The sequence below is a fragment of the Amphiprion ocellaris genome, chromosome 20, assembly GCF_022539595.1.
Source record: "Amphiprion ocellaris isolate individual 3 ecotype Okinawa chromosome 20, ASM2253959v1, whole genome shotgun sequence".
NCBI lineage: Eukaryota > Metazoa > Chordata > Actinopteri > Pomacentridae > Amphiprion > Amphiprion ocellaris.
This window is the reverse complement of record NC_072785.1, coordinates 30,698,668-30,718,471: the sequence shown is the minus strand read 5'-3', so window position 1 is coordinate 30,718,471 and position 19,804 is coordinate 30,698,668. Positions and strand designations below refer to the sequence as shown.

At 40.1% G+C, this 19,804-nt stretch overlaps 2 protein-coding genes and 1 long non-coding RNA gene across 4 annotated transcripts in view; 2 read left to right on the top strand and 1 right to left on the bottom strand.

Moving 5' to 3' along the window:
* The first annotated feature begins 457 nt into the window (after positions 1 to 457).
* Positions 458 to 19,804, top strand: part of LOC111585866 (oocyte zinc finger protein XlCOF6-like) — a 39,360-nt gene continuing 20,013 nt past the window's right edge. Inside the window, exon 1 of the mRNA XM_055005882.1 lies at positions 458 to 559. The gene's annotated coding sequence lies outside the window, so the exon portion shown is untranslated. The remainder of the gene's footprint in view (positions 560 to 19,804) is intronic.
* On the bottom strand, positions 3,627 to 4,527 carry LOC129347759 (uncharacterized). Its single transcript, XR_008600011.1, has 2 exons — positions 4,320 to 4,527; positions 3,627 to 4,069 (listed from the first exon to the last, which is right to left on the bottom strand). It is a non-coding gene; the product is annotated as an uncharacterized LOC129347759 (long non-coding RNA).
* LOC111585872 (zinc finger protein OZF-like) lies at positions 6,251 to 13,830 on the top strand. 2 transcript variants are annotated; one of them, XM_055005891.1, is made up of 4 exons: positions 6,251 to 6,526; positions 7,647 to 7,748; positions 8,591 to 9,703; positions 10,523 to 13,830. In XM_055005891.1, the coding sequence occupies exons 2-4, from the start codon at positions 7,731 to 7,733 to the stop codon at positions 10,634 to 10,636; spliced, it is 1,245 nt and encodes a 414-aa protein (XP_054861866.1). In that variant the 5' UTR covers positions 6,251 to 6,526; positions 7,647 to 7,730; the 3' UTR covers positions 10,637 to 13,830. The 2 variants fall into 2 exon arrangements, with proteins under 2 accessions (XP_054861866.1, XP_035797510.1); XM_035941617.2 differs by having other exon boundaries at positions 6,253 to 6,526; positions 10,526 to 13,830.

Below are 19,804 nucleotides of genomic sequence, written 5' to 3'. Positions count from 1 at the left end.
GCTGTTTGAACAACAACATGTCAAGAACTTTTAAAGATGAACACCTGGAATTTTTTCTGCTATTTCTTTTGACAATAATTAAGAATCTGAGTGATTGTACAACTTGTCATATCTGCTCTGTCAGTTATGAACAAAAATAACTTTTTTTCATTTTAATATTAAAACTATTCTCTGTGATTCTTTTGTATTATTGTGACATGAAGCTACACGTGGTTCAGACAATATCTCTAGTTGACTTCTGCATTATCAGTTTTTATGTTAATATAGATTCCTTTGTCATTGCTCATATATTTAGAAAAATATACAGGCTCAAACGAAATGCAGTTTCTAATGAGAACTTGATAGTACAACCAATGTCATATAAAACCTTTAAAGTGAGCTTTTAAAAGATTAATAAATAAATAAAACAGGGACTCTAGTTTACAGAATGTAAAACCATTCATATGGGAGCCGTTTCCTGTTGAACCTGGTCAAGAGTCGAACATGTGTCCGTCGACAGAAGCCGCTTCGAGGTCTTCTCCGGCATCTGGAGGGACGTGAACTTCTCACACATCTTCTGGTAGGTTCACACTCACAACCTTTCTACATTTTCAGACACAGCTTCGTGAAATCTTTTCAAGCAATTGACGGTTTGGTGTTTTGCTTTGTTCATACATAAGGAGCAGCAGTCCTCTCGAAAGCCGCGATTCCACAAGCACCTACTCGGCGCGGTGCGGCTCGGCTCGTCTTTGTTTGCGAGCGTTTCCATATGGATTAGTGCATGGTATCAGACACGATTTTCCGTACCTTCTCGGCTGAGGTTCCAAGCGAGATGAAGCGAGCCGAGATGTGACGTCTACATAGTGCAGGCCACTGATTGGACAGGAGTGCAGGCCACTGATTGGACAGGAGTGCAGGCCACTGATTGGACAGGAGTGCAGGCCACTGATTGGACAGGGAGTGACGACACACGAGAGCGACTCCAGCACGAAAACAAAACCGGCATTTAAAAAAAACTAAACAGCGACGGTGTGCATTGCTCTTCACAGACCTCTCTGTTCTTCATAATTTTAATATGACAGCCAGACCTGTACTGTGGGTGGATGAAGAGGTCGAGACTTTTCTGTCTTTGGTGGTGGACCAAAGAATACAGAGGGAGCTGGACGGAGAAAGTTTATCAGGAGGTCTCTGAGCGGATGGCCGCTCACATATACAGTAGACTGTATATAAAGAGGACAATGAAGCAGTGTAGGGAGAAGCTGAAAAAGCTCAAAAATGACTATTGGTTCACCAAGGACCACAACGGCCGGCGTGGGTCAACCAGGAGGTGTTGGAAGAGGTTTAATGGAAGCTATTTACTGGCACCGCACCAGCCAGCAACAGGAGGAAGACTCAGCTGCTGCATTATTGGAGACGTTCGAGGACGGTGAGTGTTTTGTGACTTCAAGAAACTTTTACATCATTTATCCCATTGGTGGCAAGCTTCTTTTAAGCAAACAAGTATATTTAGAAAGTAACGTTGTTGTCTCCTGTAGCAGACAATAAGCTAGCTAGTTAGCCATCAGCGCTAGCTAGTTAGCCATCAGCGCTAACTCCGTGCTCTGCTTGTATTTCGTGCTGCTGTTTCTAACGTTTAGCTCTCAGAAGCTAATACATCAGTCAACATGACGAACTAAGCTAGTGGCCGTACAGGTTTATTTTTTTCACAAGTTACAATGTCGTATTTTTCGTGTACTTAGGGTGAATGTTTATTTCTGTTCAACAATCCCTTTCAACGTGCGAAGCCTCCTCCACCTCCGTCATGGAGCCCCCAGCTCCCCTGCCTCCTCTCCACCACCAGCTTCAGGACCAGTACCAGCTCGGACACTGACACTGTCAACATCAACCTCCAGCACGTCACAGCAACTTCTTATCACTGGTAAGACACGGTAAACAGAGACCATGGTTGATTTTCGCATCATTATTATTATTACTACAGGTGTAAATGCCTGCAAGCATGATCAGAACAGTGAGACCAATGACCAAGAATTCAGGCAGGTGTAAATGCAAACTGTGCAGCTGCCAGCTCAGGAACTCCTGATGAAAGCTACATGTAGCTACAGTGACACATAAACAGAACACATGCAGCTGCATTTTTTTCTCCATCGATTTAACAAGCAAGTCACTCTAATGAATTTACTTTCTGGTGCAGTGTAGTATTGCAACCATTCTTCTTATAGTCACTAGGTAGCTGTGAAACTGAATGAAAATATACATAGAAATAAGAAAACACAGCTGTTCTTAGCAACTCCAAAATGTGCACAAGATGAAATGAAGTTCACACCACGTTGTTTTTAGTTGTGGTGGAGGAGGTACTGCTTGTGCTTCAGTTAAAATGAAGAGTGCCAAAAATGTATTAAAGTAAAACTATCAAAGACATGATCATGATTGAAAATCAATGGATAGGTGGCTAAACACATCACATCATAGATAGCTGTGGAGTCCTTCAAGCTCCTGGGGACTACAATCTCTCAGGACCTGCAGTGGGAGACGAACATCCACTCCATCCTGAAAAAGGCTCAGCAGAGGATGTATTTCCTACGACAGCTGAGGATTGATCCAGTTCTACACTGCAGTCATCTGATCTGTCCTGTGCACCTCTGGATCAGCCACACAGCAGGACAGAAACAGACTACAGCCTGTAGTATGGACTGCAGAAAACATCATCAGAGACTCCACTCACCCTGGACATTAAACTGTCTCCCCCCTCCCCTCTGGCAGGCGCTACAGATCCCTGTACACAGAAACCTCCAGACACAAAAACAGTTTCTTCCCCACTGCCATCACTGTAATAAACAGCTGAGTCATTCCTACACACCTGTACAATAGTCACTATTCCAATGGACATGTACAGTATTTTTTTCACCATGAACAGCATTCTCTGCTTTTGCACTGCTGTGTTTATAGCAATTATCGTTTTGTTAATGTGTTTATTCCAGTCTAGCTGTAAATTTCTGTTTATATTGTTTTATTTAATTTTGCTACTATTTTTTCCTCTTTCTATAGTTTATTTTTTATTATTCTCTTCCATATTCCTAGTGTGACACCAACAGCCAAAACCAAATTCCTTGCATGTTGTGTACTTACTAAAGCTGATTCTGATCACTTTTCTGTCTTTGGTCTAGGCAAGAGGAAAAGGTGCAACAGAAAATTGGACCTTCCAAGCGTCCTTGTGGAGATGCAGGCTGAGGAGGAGTGGAGTCATTCCCAGCATGATGAGAACATCTGGTTGCTCCTCAGCGAGGCAAGAGAGAATGAAGCAGCCTTGCAGTGGAGGAGATGGTCCAGAATGCTGCCTTCAACCAGTCATTGCTGGGTGTACTGGGGCAGCTGGGTATGTAGTGCTGGGTGTACTGGGGCAGCTGGTGCAGGCAGTGGGCAGCCAGAGTCCACCTCCCAGAGACTTGAGATTTAGTTGTATATAGTTTTACTTTTAGTCCTCCACTGTAGGAGAGGCCCACCACAGTTTGTACTTTGCACATTGTAAATAGTTTTGATTTTGCTGCTGACTAATAAACTATTTTGTGACTTATGTGATTCCATCATAACTTTTCATTTTGTCTGTTAAGACACTGGTAGGAAAAGAGTCAACAGTCTGAACCAAACAATTCTGTATTCCCTAATAATGCATTTATGTTTAATGGGATTTAACATGTTTTAACACAAACTCCTGCATGGTTCATAATTCCGTTGACTGAATTACACCAAAGCAATACTGATTTATCAAACTGGAATATTCTTAAAACAGCTGTTTTAATGTTTTGGTGTTTAATTTGTCATGTGATCTTGCTAACCTTCACAAATAAAACAATAGCATAGACACATCTGCAAAAGGTACAAAAGTTTGTCAGAATTGCATTAAAGAAGACAATAGCGGTCCGGGGACAGAAAAACAGAAGTATAACAAGAAGAATAACTTTTAACTTCTGCATGAGACGTAGTGCATCAGTGCATCCTGTACATCTCTGTCCTCCTCCTCTACACCTTGTACCACTGCAGGCTCATGTGCTGCTGCTTCAGGTAAATCCCATGAAGTCTCATCAGAGAGCATCTGAAACACATACACAGCATACATATTTTAATATCTGAAACACATACACAGCATACGTATTTTAATATCTGAAACACATACACAGCATACATATTTTAATATCTGAAACACATACACAGCATACATGTTTGAATATCTGAAACACATACACAGCATACATATTTTAATACCTAATAGCAATAAACTGCAGCCATTACAGGGTCGTTCACAGGACTGATACACGATAGCTAGCGAACTAGCATTAGCTTACCCTCATATGTCGTCTCGTTCATATCCTCTTGTCTTCAGCTTGATACTGCTGCATCGCCTCCTAAACTCTCCTGTGTGTCTCCTGAGTGTTTCGACTCGCTGCTCTCAGTTTTCTCAGACTCTTCTATTACTTTGAATCTGACAGAAAGCCACAGACCGAGCAGCAGGTGAACCATCGTCTCCGTTATGTTGCGTTTGTGTCGCACGCAAATGACGTTAAGGGACTTCCGGCTCGCTGCGCTATGAGACTCCACCCACGATGAGGCTATATGGAAAAACAACTAAACCGAGACGAGCCGAGTCAGATACAATAGTGGCGAACCGTACCGCGCCGAGTAGATGCTTGTGGAATCGTGGCTATCGAGAAGGCTGAATGTGGACGTGTGCTGGGATGGGGAGGGGTCACAGTCCGTTGAGAGTCTCACAGCATGTGGGTATGTGTGTGGATAAGAAGGGGGCACAGTCCATTTAACAGTCTTAGAACTTGTGCAAAGAAGCTGTTCTGCATCCTGCTCGTTCTGCAGCTGATGCTCTTGTACCTCTTGTCAGATGGTAGGAGAGAAACAGGCCCTCAGAGGAGTGTTGGGGGTCTTTAATGATAGAGGTTGCTATGCCTATGCAGTGCTGTTGGCAGATCTCCAGGAATGGAAGAGGGGCACCAATCATTTTGCTGGCAGCCTTTACAATCCTGTTGAGCTGTCGTTTGTCCTGGGCCCTGCAACTGCCATGCCAAGATGTGAAGCTGTGAGTCAAAATGTTTTCAGTGGTGCCCCTGTGTTACGGCTGTGGCCGTATTTTGGTAATGTTGTGTTTGTAGTTTTGAAACGTTTTATTGTCTAGGAGTGGGTGTTCTGTGTTTGTTTGTAGATCTTTGTTTCGTCCTGTTGGTTGGTAGTGGGTGTTCTGTCTTTGTGGATCTTTGTGTGCAGGAGCTGATTGGTGGCAAGGCGGACCCAGCGCTGATTGGCTGTAAACCATTTTAAATCGTGGCGGCCGGCAGTGATGAGGGGAGCCTCTCTGACAGCAGCACCCTTTGTTTTTTCCCAGACTCCAGACTTTTGCCTTGATACCTGTGTTTTTTGGTTAGATTAAGATAGTGTGTTTTTTGTTTGTTAGACTTGGGTTTATTTTTGTAGAAGTTGTGGTTTTGTTGGATAGGATCTTTTGTTTGAGTGCTATAATGCCTCTTTAGTTTGTATCCAATTATTTTTTTATTTTATTTTTTTTGCTTGAATGAATAGCCCATGTGGTGGCCTCTTTTATTTGTAAATAGTGTAAATAAACCTTTTGTAATTTTTCTACAAACTGTTCATCATTTTTTGGGGACTGGGAAAATATTCCACCTTATTTTTTTTAAAAACAAACATTATGCTACGCACCTTCCCCCTAGACGGGTGCGTAACACCCTGTAAATTAGAGTGAGCCTCCTGGCAACAATATCTCTAGTTGACTTCTGCATGATCAGTTTTTATGTTAATATGAGCTCAGAGATGGAAGTTTTCATGATGGTCTCAATTTTTTTCATTCTTGAACGCACCCAAATGAAACAAACAACCTCTGATTCTTTGTTCTTCTTGTCCAGTAATGTAGATTCTGAATGAATGACGTGATGAGAAATAAGAGTGAAAATTTCAGGTTTTTATCTTTAATAGTTCCTGAGATATTGTTGTTCAAACAGCCTCAAATTTGCATGATTGACAAAACCTGCAGACACTCGGTTTCCAGGTATTTATTAAATTTATTGGATTATTTAAAACACAGAAACATCTCAATACATCAGTGTGTTTTTATTTTAGAAATATTAATATTTCATTGTATCGTAGATTTTAGGCCAGTCCAGTTTGTTGTTGTGATCGTTTCTGCGCATGTGCGACTCATTTCGAGCAAGCCAGAGACGTCGGCCGCTGATGACGCACTAAACCCTCGACGGTGGCACCAGAGCAGTTAGTTTCCTCTCCGGGAGCCGTTAGTTTCTTCTCCGGGAGCCGTTTCCTGTTGAACCTGGTGAAGAGTCGAACATGTGTCCGTCGACAGAAGCAGCTTAAAGTCTGTGAGGTTGAGTTTGAGCAGCAGCGACGTGGATTTGTGCAGGAAACAGGTGAAGACGGACTGCGAGCTGCTGCTGAGCCGCTTCCAGCAAACACAGTCCGTCCGCTTCGAGGTCTTCTCCGGCATCTGGAGGGACGTGAACTTCTCACACATCTTCTGGTAGGTTCACACTCACAACCTTTCTACATTTTCAGACACAGCTTCGTGAAATCTTTCCAAGCAACTGACGGTTTGGTGTTTTTCTTTGCGTGTGAACTGAGGTCAGTTCAATCAGAACTAAAGACTTTGAGCTCACAGACTGATCAGCTTCATTTCCATTAAAGCCTCTTTGAGATTTAATCTAAAATGATCATTTTCTCAGTGAACTGAGGTGGTTCTCCTAAACTAACTGATGTTTCACAGCTAAGCTGCTCCAGAGGAGGTTCTGTTCAGAGTTTAGATTTTAGTCGGCTGTCAGAAGCGTCTCCTTTTCCTTCATTCTTCTCCTGATGATTCTCTCTGAGCGATCCAGATTCTCAGCTGAGATTTTATCTTCCAACCTGTTGAGCTGTACGTTAGTAATCCCACTGAATGAAGCCGTGCAGTTCCAGAATCACACACTGTCTGGTTTGTGTTGCCATGGGAACCTACATGCTTTCAGTTGGTGACTGAGAGAAAGCATCAGTATGTTTTTATCCTTGTTCCTGATTTGCTGCCCAGTCTGTTTCCACTGCTGGTACTGCAGTTGGTAGAAGACAGATTAGAAAATGGATTATTCTGTTGGTATTTATCTGAGAGAATATTCAGTCAGGAACATTAATTCCACTTTTATTTGGCCCAAGAAAGAAAAGAGATTTCCACGTCTCCTTCATTATGGGACAGTAACAGACCTCAATGCTCTTGTTGAATATCAGGTGTAAATAAATTAAGTTTCAAGTTTCAGAGCTCTGATGTACAGCTGTCACATTAGAAATAAGTGGCTTTATTGAGGGTCACTGAGCAGTAAAATACATTCACTAACTTCCAGCATGAACAGTTTTCTACCAGCATTTCTGTCTTGAATCAGCTGCAGTAGCATCTTTATATTCTCTTTATTCTCTTTTTCCATGCCTGTTTTCTGTCTATGTTCCTTATTTTATCAGTTTAAGTTCATTTGTATCAGTTTTAGGTGAAATTGAAAAGAGCTGAAAGTCAAGCATTGAGTTGAAATCTGTCGTCTGTGTTGGCTGATGGACATCTAGGACACTTTGACACTTGCGTATAGAGTGGTATCCTAATTAAGATGTGTTTGATGTGACAGGTGATTGGCAGGAGGAGGAGAGTCTGACGGAGGAGCAGAGGAACGTTGTCAGACTTTTTGTCTGAGTTCAACAACGGAGGAAACATGGATTCTTCACAAGAAGTGAGAACAATTGTTTTATGGCACATTAACACAGTTTTCTTTTTTATCATTATTATTGTGAGAGTCCGTTGCTTACTGGCTCTGAATCCACAGACAGACTAACCATGGGTCACAGGAGGGCTGGATGTTGATCAGTACTTTAGATGGACGTCATCACATCTCTAAACTAACAGTGGAGGGAGGCTTCAGACTGGTTGGATGCAGCATACGGGAGAAATAGAGATAAACTAAAGCAAGGCAAGCTAAGAAATGCAACAGTGAAGTAGTTAGGTATAGACTGCATTCTGATTAGTATTGTAGAAGATGTTGGTCTGAGGAACGTCCTTAGGATAGCAGTGAATGATGGCACGTATGAGCCTCAACGTGTGTCTGAGATTCTCCACAAGAGGTACAAGCATTTATTTATGTATTTATTTGATATGGGCAGTGCACATCAATGAACGTCTATGTAGACAGCAATAGACATAAATATGCTGGAATATAGCAGCAATGTTAATTTACATCTGCATTTCCTCGGCAGGTAACAATAAACACAGCAGTGTGAGAACAGGTGTTCGTTATTTGTGATAGAAGACAAACTTAGACTTAGACTTAGATTTAGACCGACTTTATTAGTCTCCAGAGGGGAAATTCTGTAAAATGGAGACATCAGACAGTGAAGAGGCAGATAGGAAGGTAGGAAAAAGCGTGGGGGTGACGACATGCAGCAAAGGGCCGCAAGCGGGAATCGAACCCAGGCGGCTGTGTCAGGGACCAGCCCGGAATTGATACTTTTAAGTTACATTTTTTCACCATTACATTTCACTCATTGTCTCTGTTTGTATCTTTGTCTGTCGCTACAGAAACATGACAACAGCAATGGAGTGAGACGTCAGAACTCTGAGGATAACGACGGTTCCCCAACAACAACAAACAGAGATGAATCACTCAGTTGTGAGCAATGTGGCAAGACTTTTATCACACAAACCAATCTAAGAATTCACCATTGTTTTCACACTGTGGACGGACCTTTCAGTTGTGATCAGTGCGAGAAGACTTTTACTGACAAGTGTAATTTAACAAGACACCAACTCATTCACAGTGGAATTAGACCATTCAGCTGTGGTCAGTGTGGGAAGACTTTTACTCGGGTACAACATTTAAAAGACCATCAAGTCATTCACAGTGGCCGCAAGCTGTTCAGCTGTGATCAGTGTGAGAAGACATTTACTCTAATTGGTAATTTAAAATCCCATCAAGTCATCCACAGTGGAGTTAGACCATTCAGATGCGATCAGTGTGGAAAGAAATTTACTTTCAAGAGTACGTTAAGAAACCATCAACTCATTCACACTGGAGTTAAACCATTCAGCTGTGATCAGTGTGGGAAGGCTTTTACTCGGGTGCATCATTTAAAAGACCATCAACTCACCCACAGTGGACGTAATCTGTTCAGTTGTGATCAGTGTGGGAAAACTTTTACTCGGTTGAATAATTTAAAAGACCATCAACTCACCCACATTGAAGTTAGACCATTCAGCTGTGGTCAGTGTGTGAAAACCTTTACTCCAAATGAGCAGTTATTGATCCATCAATGCCCCCACTCTGGTAGAAAACTGTACCACTGTGACTCCTGTGAAAAAACTTTCAAGCACCAACGGAGCCTAAAATCTCACCAACGCATCCACACTGGACATGATGTGTACATATGTGATCACTGTGGCAAACCATTTTTACGGTACGCACAGTTAAAAGCCCATGAAGTGACCCACACTGGGGTGAAACCGTACCACTGTGACAAGTGTGGGAAAGGCTTTAACTACATTGCCACCTTCAAAACTCACCAACGTGTCCACACTGGGGAGAGACCATACAGATGTGATGTGTGTAATAAGACTTTTACAACTTCAGGTTCCCTGAAACAACACCAACAGATCCACACCAGGAAGAAAACATCCAATCAATGTCACAGTGAGGTATGTAAAGGCTGATTTCAACAACAGAATACACACAGTTCTGCATTGGATATTTTGGATATTGCTGTGAAATTTCCTTTAAAACTGTACTGAGCAACTGTGGTCAGCCGAATTTATCTTAACACATCATCAGCTGTCCTTTGGTCTAACTTGTACTCGTTTTGACAGAGAAATCTGGTCTTGGTTAATCTGGGGATGTAGGTAAGATTAGGAATTCTGACATGATCAGCATTAGCACAAACTTGTTCACAACATTTTTCTTAACTCACGTAGGTGAGAAGACATCACATGAGTGTTAAATATTCTGCTGGGATGTTGGATGTTTATCCAATATATACCAAGCTTAACTCATCAGTTGCTTGCTGGCCTCATGTCAGTGAGCTTCATATAAATCTCTGTCATGGTGCTCCTTTATTCGCTAAGGTTCCACAATACTCTGTGCTTTCCAGCACAGAACAGTCTGATGGACTGGCAAGAAGTGCCACTTTGTGGTGCAACTAGGTACTGCAGCTCATCTACAATAGCTGATGTGTGTATTATCGAGGGATGTGATATCAGCAGATACTAAGTATTTAATGACAACTTGAATCATGAGCCAAAAGTACTTTTTTGGGACGTCCCTAGTTTAAACTCCAGCAGCCATTCTCTTTCTATATGAGTGTTTTTATTGCTGGAAGCGGACAACAGAATGTTCAATTACAACAAGAAAAAGTGTCTTCAGATGTCAGTAGAGGTGTTCTCTATTTCAGGTTAGGCATCAGTTCTTCAGTGCTGCAGGAAATCTTGACTTTCTCCATGTTTGTGTGTTTGTTTTCCAAGCAGAGCAGCACAGATGGACAAAACTCTCAGACTTGTCAGCACTCTGCCAATGGTGAACAGTGCTGTTGTGACCAGTCTGGACCAACATCCAACCAACAAGGAACCCTACAATGACACCAGCAGATGCTCACTGGACACAAACTGAACCTCTGCCAAGAAGATTTCTCCATGCCAGGTCCAGTGAAAGTTCATGAAGTCCTTGAGATCAGGCTTCAGCAAATTCCAGTTCAATCTCATATTGAGTGTTTTTGTTAAGGTTGCACTTGATTAGTCATATTTTAATAATTTCTTTTTTCTGTTTTCTGATGGGGTTTCCTTAATTTCGACTTGTAAAAAAAAAAAAAAAAATAAATAAATAATAAAAATAGATCAGCACTTACATTGTCTATAAAGACTATTCACCCCCCTTAGAAGTTTTCCCCTTGTCATTGCTTTTGAACAGTAAATCATGAGAGGCCACCAAGACACCTATGACTCCTCTGAAGGAGTTCCAGCTTCAGCAGCTGAGATGTTAGAGACTGTTTATACAACAACTGTTGTCTGTTCTTCACCAGTCAAAGCTTTATGGAGACAAAGAGAAAGACTCTGTTGGAAAAAGAGAAGGGGTGGGGGCTTTTGAGTATCCCCACACCTGCCCAGCACATCTCACCCTGGGCAAGTCTGGAAAAGGAGAGTCCAACCCCTCTCCAGGACTTTGGTTTTGGAACCCTTGCTGTGCGTGGAGGTGAGCCCAATTTTATCTAGCCGGTTCCGCTCCACCTCCCACACCAGCTCAGGTTCCTTCCCCACCATTGAGGTGTTGTTCCACATCCCCAGAGCTAGTCTACGCCACCTGGGGTGGTGCGCCAAGGTGCCCATTCCTCCCTACTGCCCCGTGGGCATAGCACCTCACCCCGATTTCCGGCCTGGCAAGTGGTGGGACTACTGGGTGGCGGCCGCATGTTACTTCTTCGGGCTGTGCCCAACCAAGCCCCACGGGACCCCAAGGCTCGGCCACCAGATACGCTCTGACGAGCGCTCCCTGAGGCTTGGCTCCAGGGAAAGGCCCTGGTATCCCTAACCCGGGCAAGGTAGCGGCTTCACCTTTTTGTGCTTTTATTGGGTTAACCACTGCCCCGACACCAGTCTCGCCACGTCATTCCAACTGAAGGCACCTGAGCAGTGCACCGCAGCTGAGGTTCAGGAGCATTTGGATTGTCACATGAGAAATGTGAGGAGGACCGCAACCCAATGGGTTCAGATTGTACAGTGGGGTTTTCTGCTTACAGTCAGTTCCCTGTGAGTGATTCCCTTTTCCATTTCAGTCCTGGCATGTCCCAGGCTGTCTCAGCAGCATGCCATCCACAGCCTCCGCCTACCTCTCTGCCTCCTTTTGCCTTGGCCTGCCTAGGTCGGATGAGATGATGGTGAGCCCTCACAAGCCTGCTGCCTTGACTCTGCCCCCTGTTGCTGTCCCTGAACTGACTCCTGCTGCTGTTGTCCAACCAAGCTCCGAGCCTGGTGTTCAACAGGTTGTTGCTATGTTTGACAAAGTGTTGTCCTTGTGCAGTGCTTCCCTGGCAACCAGCCAAAGGGCAGGCGACCATTGTCCAGTCACCTGCCAACCGACCCATTGTCAGCCTGGCCGTTCCCATAACCAGCAGCACCCTGAGCCCTTCACATGCAGAGCTTGTGGTTCCACTGACAACTCAACCCATGCACACTGCAGACTGTACAGACTGTGTCTCAACTGCTTAGGCCCTGGTCACATTAGACAAGTTTGCCCACAGATCCTCTGTTTCACACTGTGATGTGAATGTGTGTGACTATGATGCCTATGTGCAGTCCCTTTTGGAAGATCTGCACTGTGCCATGGCGCTGGCCCAGAAGAATTGCACAGCTGAGCAGAGACGGTGTGATCAGTCCACCAGACGTGTCAAAGGTTAACTTCTGTCTGTCGGTGATCAGGTGCTGCTGGCGAACAAGTGCATCAGAGGGAAACATAAGCTTCCTGATAAATGGGAGCCCACTGTCTACACTGTAGTGGCTGCAAAATCCACCTTGCATACCTACCAGATCAGCGATGGCGATGGATATGAACGGATCGTTCACCTAAAGCTGCTGCTCCAGGTCAACTTCTTGCCTCTGACTGGAACATTGGTTGATGATGTTGTTCCTGCATCTGTGCCTGCTTCTGGTGTGACTGATGCCCCTCCTCTGTCTGCTTGGTGTGAACTGAGATGTCTGAGTTGGATACTGCAGCCGCGACAGTTGTAAGCTGAGCTGACTCCCTCTCATGTGTTAGTGACTGAGATGATGGCCGTACTGCCTCGTGGGTTTGTGAGCAGTCCTCCCCTGAAGGGTCCCTTGGTCTGGGCAGTCCACCAATTCCCTGTGTTGTGGCCTCCCCTGTTTCGGATGTTACTGCCTCTGTTGTGCAATCTGCTCCTCCACTCTATTCATCACCTTCATTCCTTAAATCCATCACATCCATTCCTTAAACCAGTGTGTCGGTTGAATGAAACCATGACCCAACTTGAGTCCATTTTAAGGGTTGAGCAAACATCGCAGCCTGTCATCGATGTGTGAAACATACACGTCAATGATTTTTTTTTTTTTTTAAGTATTTTCCTCTTCTGTGTCATGTTCTTTACCCTCTCTTTATGCTGTTCTGGTAATGCACTGTTGCATGGAAACCATTCATGTGTAATGTATAAGGCACCTCATTTTGTCTCAGGAGTGTTATGATTTTTGTTTGGTGCCAGGCAGAACTCTACTCCTCTTATCATTTGATAGGACGTCTGTATTGTTGGTTAATTCTGTTTTGTTGTGTATTTCTGTTATGGCCAGTGGTTGTAAATGTGGACTGTTACTCTACATACCTATAATATTGTCTTAGTAATATATAATATACCATATATATTTTATTTTATTATTTTGTTGTTGTGATTATGTTTCCTGTTATAATTACACAAAGTTTAGTCTGCCTCTCAGTTGTTGTGTGGAACCTTCGCTGGGGGTCCCTGTACCCCTACGTACACTTTTGGCCACCACACCCTGTCTGATAACTGAGTTTTTCCTTCCTTACATCTTCTGTTTTGTTTATGTGTTCTGTGAGAGAGGTAAGTGAGATTGTGATGTTGTAATTTGTGCGTTTTAATGTGATGTAATTCTACCTTTAAGTTCGCTTTCCCAGTCTAATGTGGTTTTGTGTTATTTAATTTCTGAAGGAGTACAAGTCTTGCAAATTGACAGAAGATCTCATGTGTTTTTTATTGGCTCTCAAGGCTGTCAAGGCTGTAATAAATGGAGATCGCCTCCAAAAAAGATCTATGTTTTGGCTGATTTAACACAAAGCAGAGAAGAGAAACCATCGGTTACATCTGCAACATTGTACAACTTGTCATAACTGCTCTATCAGTTATGAGCAAAATAACTTGTTTTCTTTTTAATATTGAAAGTATCCTATGTTTTTCTTTTCTATTATTGTGACATGAAGCTACATGTGGTTCAGACAATATCTCTAGTTGACTTCTGCATGATCAGTTTTTATATTAATATGAGCTCAAAGATGGAAGTTTTCATGATGGCCTCAATTTTTTTCATTCTTGAACTCACCCAAGTGGAAAAAACTATCTCAGATTCTTAGTTCTTCTTGTCCAGTAATGTAGATTCTGAATCAATGACGTGATGAGAAATAAGAGTGAAAATTTCAGGTTTTTATCTTTAATAGTTCCTGAGATATTGTTGTTCAAACAGCCTCAAATTTGAATGAAGGACAAAACCTGCAGACACTCGGTTTCTGACAAATTTAGAAACACCATTGGATCTCTTTATGATAATGCAAATAGGTCAATTTCATTACCAGGAGGTATTTCACCAAGGTTTGATATCAAACATGGAATAAAACAGGGCTGCTGAATTTCTCCATTTCTTTTTATTATGGCTATTTTTATCAGGAACTCAAACATTGCTCACTTAGATGTGTGGGGCAAACCCATTGTCATAAGCCAGCTAGCGGACGATACCACTGTTTTCATGAAACAGCTAACTGAAGTCCCCAAGATAATACGAACCATTAGAATTTTTTCCAAGGCCTCAAGGCTTAAGCTCAACCTAAACAAATGTGAACTGATGCCAATCCCTCATTGTGAATTAACAACTGCATACAACGTTCCTATAAGGTTGGTTGTCAAATATTTAGGTGTACATATTTCTAAGGGTTTTACTGAAAGAGAAACCAAGAATATTTGGAAGGTATTTGATAAATGCCAGGCTAAACTTAACTCCTGGTTAGTGAGAAATATCACTTTACTAGGTCGGGTTTTTCTGACTAAGATGGAAGGCATTTCGAGGTGTAACTATCCTGTGCAGTTTTTAGTTATTCCTAACAGAGTGATCAAGAAGATTAACCAGATTATTTTTGCTTATATTTGGAAAAGGAAAACCCACTATATTTAAAAAGCTGAAATGACTAAAGAATATGAAAATGGAGGTTTACAAGCCATAGACTTTGATATCATGAGAGAAATTTTCAAGAAGTTAGGAGGTATCGATTTATTATTAAGAGGTGACTTCACCATTCAAAGACGACCTGGTAAACTATCCCTTTTTCACCAACAAGTTCTCTTATATTAGAAGATATTGTCATAATTTCACCCCACACAACACACCAATATGGAACAACACATATATTGTGATCAAAAACAAATCATTGTACAATAAGGAATTGATGGATAAAAAATATCTGGTCTGTAATTCATTTTGTTGATGGAGAAGGATGTATGATGTCCCATGAAAACTTTAGTTTGAAATATAATTTAAATATTAGTCATAAATCCTTTTCTTCTATAACAAAATCAATTCCTGCCTCCATTTTAGGTCTAATCAGAAGCATCCTTTCAAATTCCACAGATTTCACTCCCTGTCTTCCACGTTTTCTTGTCTGTGACTTTATATCCACCAAAATTCTTAACAAAACAATTAGGAAAATGTATGATAGAATTTCATATCCTATGCTGTCATTCCGAACCTCCATTGCTCATGTTTTCTCGGCGACATCATACATTCTTTGTGTTCAAACTATCTAAAATACCCGATCAATCCCAAAGCTAAAGAATTGTGTTTTAGAATTTTTAATGGTGTGTATCCCTCGAATTAATTTTTACACCAACGATTCGGATTTGATGTGAATAATTGTGTATTTTGTCGCGGTATGGAAACTACACATCATCTGTTCTTTCAATGTATGTTCACAGAAGCACTTTGGGCTGATATATATGACTGATTTTACACCAATATTCTACTTGAACCCTTTCTTCAGAAAGATATTATTTATGGTTTGTATCAGAAAACGAAGATTATGACTTTTTGATTAACGATATCCTCATCCTCGGGAAAGTTGAAATACACAAATGAAAATACATGATGGTAAATCCTAGGTTTTATGTTTCATAAGGAGTTTCTATCCTTCACTAAAGCCCTTAAAAAATGAAGACTAAACATGCAATAAAACAGTTTTAATTTGACTGAGAATTACGATCTACAAAGAAAGCCCTAGCTCTGTTTTCTTCTGTTTTGTTTTTTTCTTTCTTTTTTCCTTTTTGCTTTGATTCTGTTTCATTTTCTGATTGCACTTCATATATTTTTTAAGAACTGCCTCTTCTAATAGATATATATTATATTTTACTGCACTGTAAGCACCTGTTCATTACAAAAATGCCTTTGCAAAGATCGTATTCCACAATGTTTTGTTAAATGAATTTGTCAATAAAGGAGAAAAAAAGACACTCGGTTTCCGGGTATTTATTAAATTTATTGAATTATTTCAAACACAGAAACGTTTCAATACATCAGTGTGTTTTTATTCTACAAATATTTTTATAAATATTAATATTTCATTGTATCGTAGTTTTCGGGCCAGTCAGAGATGATGGAGCAGAAATTGTTCAGTTGAATTTTTTCTGCGCATGTGCGGCTTTTTTCGAGCGAGGCCATTGTCTGAGACGTCGGCCGCTGATGACGCACTAAACCCTCGACGGTCCTACCGGAGCCGTTACTTTTCTCTCCGGGAAGCTTTTTTCTGTTCTGAATCCGACGAAGACACGAACGTGTGTCCGTCGACAGAAGCCGCTTCGAGGTCTTCTCCGGCATCTGGAGGGACGTGAACTTCTCACTCATCTTCTGGTAGGTTCACACTCACAACCTTTCTACATTTTCAGACACTGGAACGGAACTCAAAGGCAGATACCCTTCAGATTACATGTTGTGTGGAGGTGATTGGAATGTAACTCCTGATGAGTGGCTTGATAGGTGGCCACCTAGAGTTGGGAGATCCCAGGTTAATGATTTAATTAATACCTTTATGATTGACAACAACTTAACAGATATTTGGAGGAACATTAACCCAGGAGTTAAAGAATATTCATGGTTTAAACCAAATGGTAGTTGTAAATCCAGAATTGATTACTGGTTGGGTACTGATAATATAATGACTCATACTAAAAAAATTACAATGTCTAAAGCACCTTTATCAGATCATTGTTTCATAGAAATAGAATTAGAATCTACAAATCAAAAAATACATCGAAAAGGTTACTGGAAACTCAATGCGAAACTTTTACAAAATGAAGAATATTGTAATAAAATTAAAGAAGTAATTAATGAGGTCAAAAATGATAAAGAAATTAATGGTCATATTAATAAATGGGAATTTCTCAAATTTAGAATTAGGGAAACCAGTGTGAAATTTAGTAAAATTCTCGCCCAAAAAAATAAAGAAGCTGAAATTAGGTTGTTGCAAGAAATACATTTTTGCTGTAATAACACTGACCAATCATCTGAAGATAAAGACAGACTTATGGAATTACAAAATCAACTAGATGCACATTATCTTAACAAAGCACAGGGAGCTTTTGTGAGATCACGAGCAAGGTGGATTGAATCAGGAGAGAAAAATTTGTCGTATTTTTTCAATCTAGAGAAAAGCAGACAACAAAAAAATTGCATTTCTAGTCTTATAATTGATGAAAGGGAATACAAAGACCCAAACATTTTAGAAAAAGAAGTATATAGATTTTACTCAGAATTATATTCATCTAAATTTTCAAAAAATGACAGTAATAATCTTTTTCATAATATTAATTATTTAATACAAAAAATTGACTCCTCTTACAAACAGATCTGTGATTCCGAACTAAAAATTGAGGAACTAGATGCTGCTCTGAAGACAATGGCCTTAAATAAATCACCGGGTTCAGACGGTCTCACAGTTAATTTCTATAAATATTTTTGGGATGATTTACGATTATTATTATTTGAAGCTCTAAAACAATGTATAGACAGGAACGAACTGATGACAAGCATGAAACAGGGAGTAATTACTTTGATTCCAAAACCAGGGAAAGACAAAAGACTCTTAGATAATTTAAGAACTGTTACATTGTTAAATACAGACTATAAAATTTTCTCAGGAACAATTGCAACCAGACTTAAAAAAGGAATAGCAGATATAATTAGTGAGACTCAGTCGGGCTTTATTAAAGGAAGAGTCATTCATAATAATATTAGGCTTGTTATGGATATATTAGATTATAGCGATTTAATTGATGACAATGCTTATATACTCTTCCTTGATTTTTATAAGGCCTTTGATTCTGTTGAACATGAATTTATTTTAGAAACACTTCATAATTTTGGATTTGGTAAAAATTTTAAAAATATCATTTGTATGCTTTATTCCAATATAAATAGTTGTGTGATAATGGGTCATCATGGGACTTGTAAAAGATTCAATATTGAAAGAGGTATAAGACAAGGATGTGGGAGCTCTCCTTTGTTGTTCATAATGGTTGCAGAAATTCTGTCTATCTTAATTAAGAATAGTGTGATTGAAGGACGGAATATATTGGGCAAAGAAATAATAATAAGTCAGCTGGCTGACGATACAACCCCGTTTCTTAAAAATGACTCTCAAATCCCAGTAGCTCTGCAGGTTATCAATATTTTCTCAAAAGCTTCTGGTCTTCAGTTGAATTTGAATAAATGTGAGCTATTAGCATTAAAAGACCAACCTCAACAATCATTATATAACATCAAGGTTAAAAAAGAAGTTAAATACTTAGGTATTATAGTGACCAAAGACAAAATAATTTCTGAAAAATCAAACATCAAAGACAATATGGATAATTGCACATTATTTTTGAACAGATGGCTGCAAAGAGATTTGTCGATTTTTGGCAGAATATTATTAACAAAAATGGACAGCCTATCAAGATTAATATATCCAGCCTATTCTCTTCCAATTTCGCAACGTTTAATCAAGACTATTAATTCACTAAACTTTAACTTCATTTGGAGAAATAAATACCATTATATAGCAAAACAGGACTTAATCAGATCTTATGAGGATGGAGGTGCAAATGCAATTGATTTTGATTTCATGAATGGAATGTTAAAAATTAAATGGTTAAAATACTGTCTCCAAAACTCACAATCTTTATGGTATTACATACCCAACCAAATTTTTACTAAAGTAGGTGGATTTGACTTCCTCTTAAGATGTGATTTTGACCTTAAAAAAACTTCCTCTGAAGCTTTCAGACTTTTATCAACAAGCCCTTCTGTATTGGAAACTTCTGTTCAAACATAACTTTACACCACACAATACCCCAGTCTGGAATAACCCATACATATTGGTAAATAGAAAATCGCTGTTTATTGAAGAATGGTATTCAAGAGGTGTATGGGCAATTAGCCATTTTCTAGACAATGAAGGTAATATTTTAAATCATACTGATTTCTGTAACAGGTTTAACATTCAATGTACTCAGAAAAGGTTCAAACAAATTGTGAAAGCTCTCCCTGTTTCTCTCCTAGCAATAATCAAACAGGACATAATTTATGCAAAGGTTACACCTTCATTAAGGCAACTTAAGATCAATGGTATTAATTTCCTAGACTTTAAATGTAACAACAAATTCATCAGGAGCTGTTTTCTAAATAGTTGTCTTAATAACTCCCTTAAAAGAGATTATATTTTTAGAAATTTTGAAATAGAAGAAACAAAAAACATTAGATGTAAATACTTAACTTCCCCAATCCCGCCAAAAACAAAAGAACTCCAATTTAAAATTATTAATAACATTTATCCAACAAATGAATTTTTAAAACAAAGATTTAAAATGGATGTAGGCAATTGCAGTTTTTGTGAGAATGAGTGTGAAGACTTGGATCATCTATTCTTCTTATGTGAAACAGTACAAAGATTTTGGCTTGACTTTCAAGAGCGGGTTAATTCTAAAG

Bases quoted from the DNA above. Each gene is read 5' to 3' on its own strand.
- LOC111585872 (XM_055005891.1), top strand. The intron at 9,704-10,522 runs GTATGTAAAGGC...TTGTTTTCCAAG, and splicing joins CCAATCAATGTCACAGTGAG to CAGAGCAGCACAGATGGACA.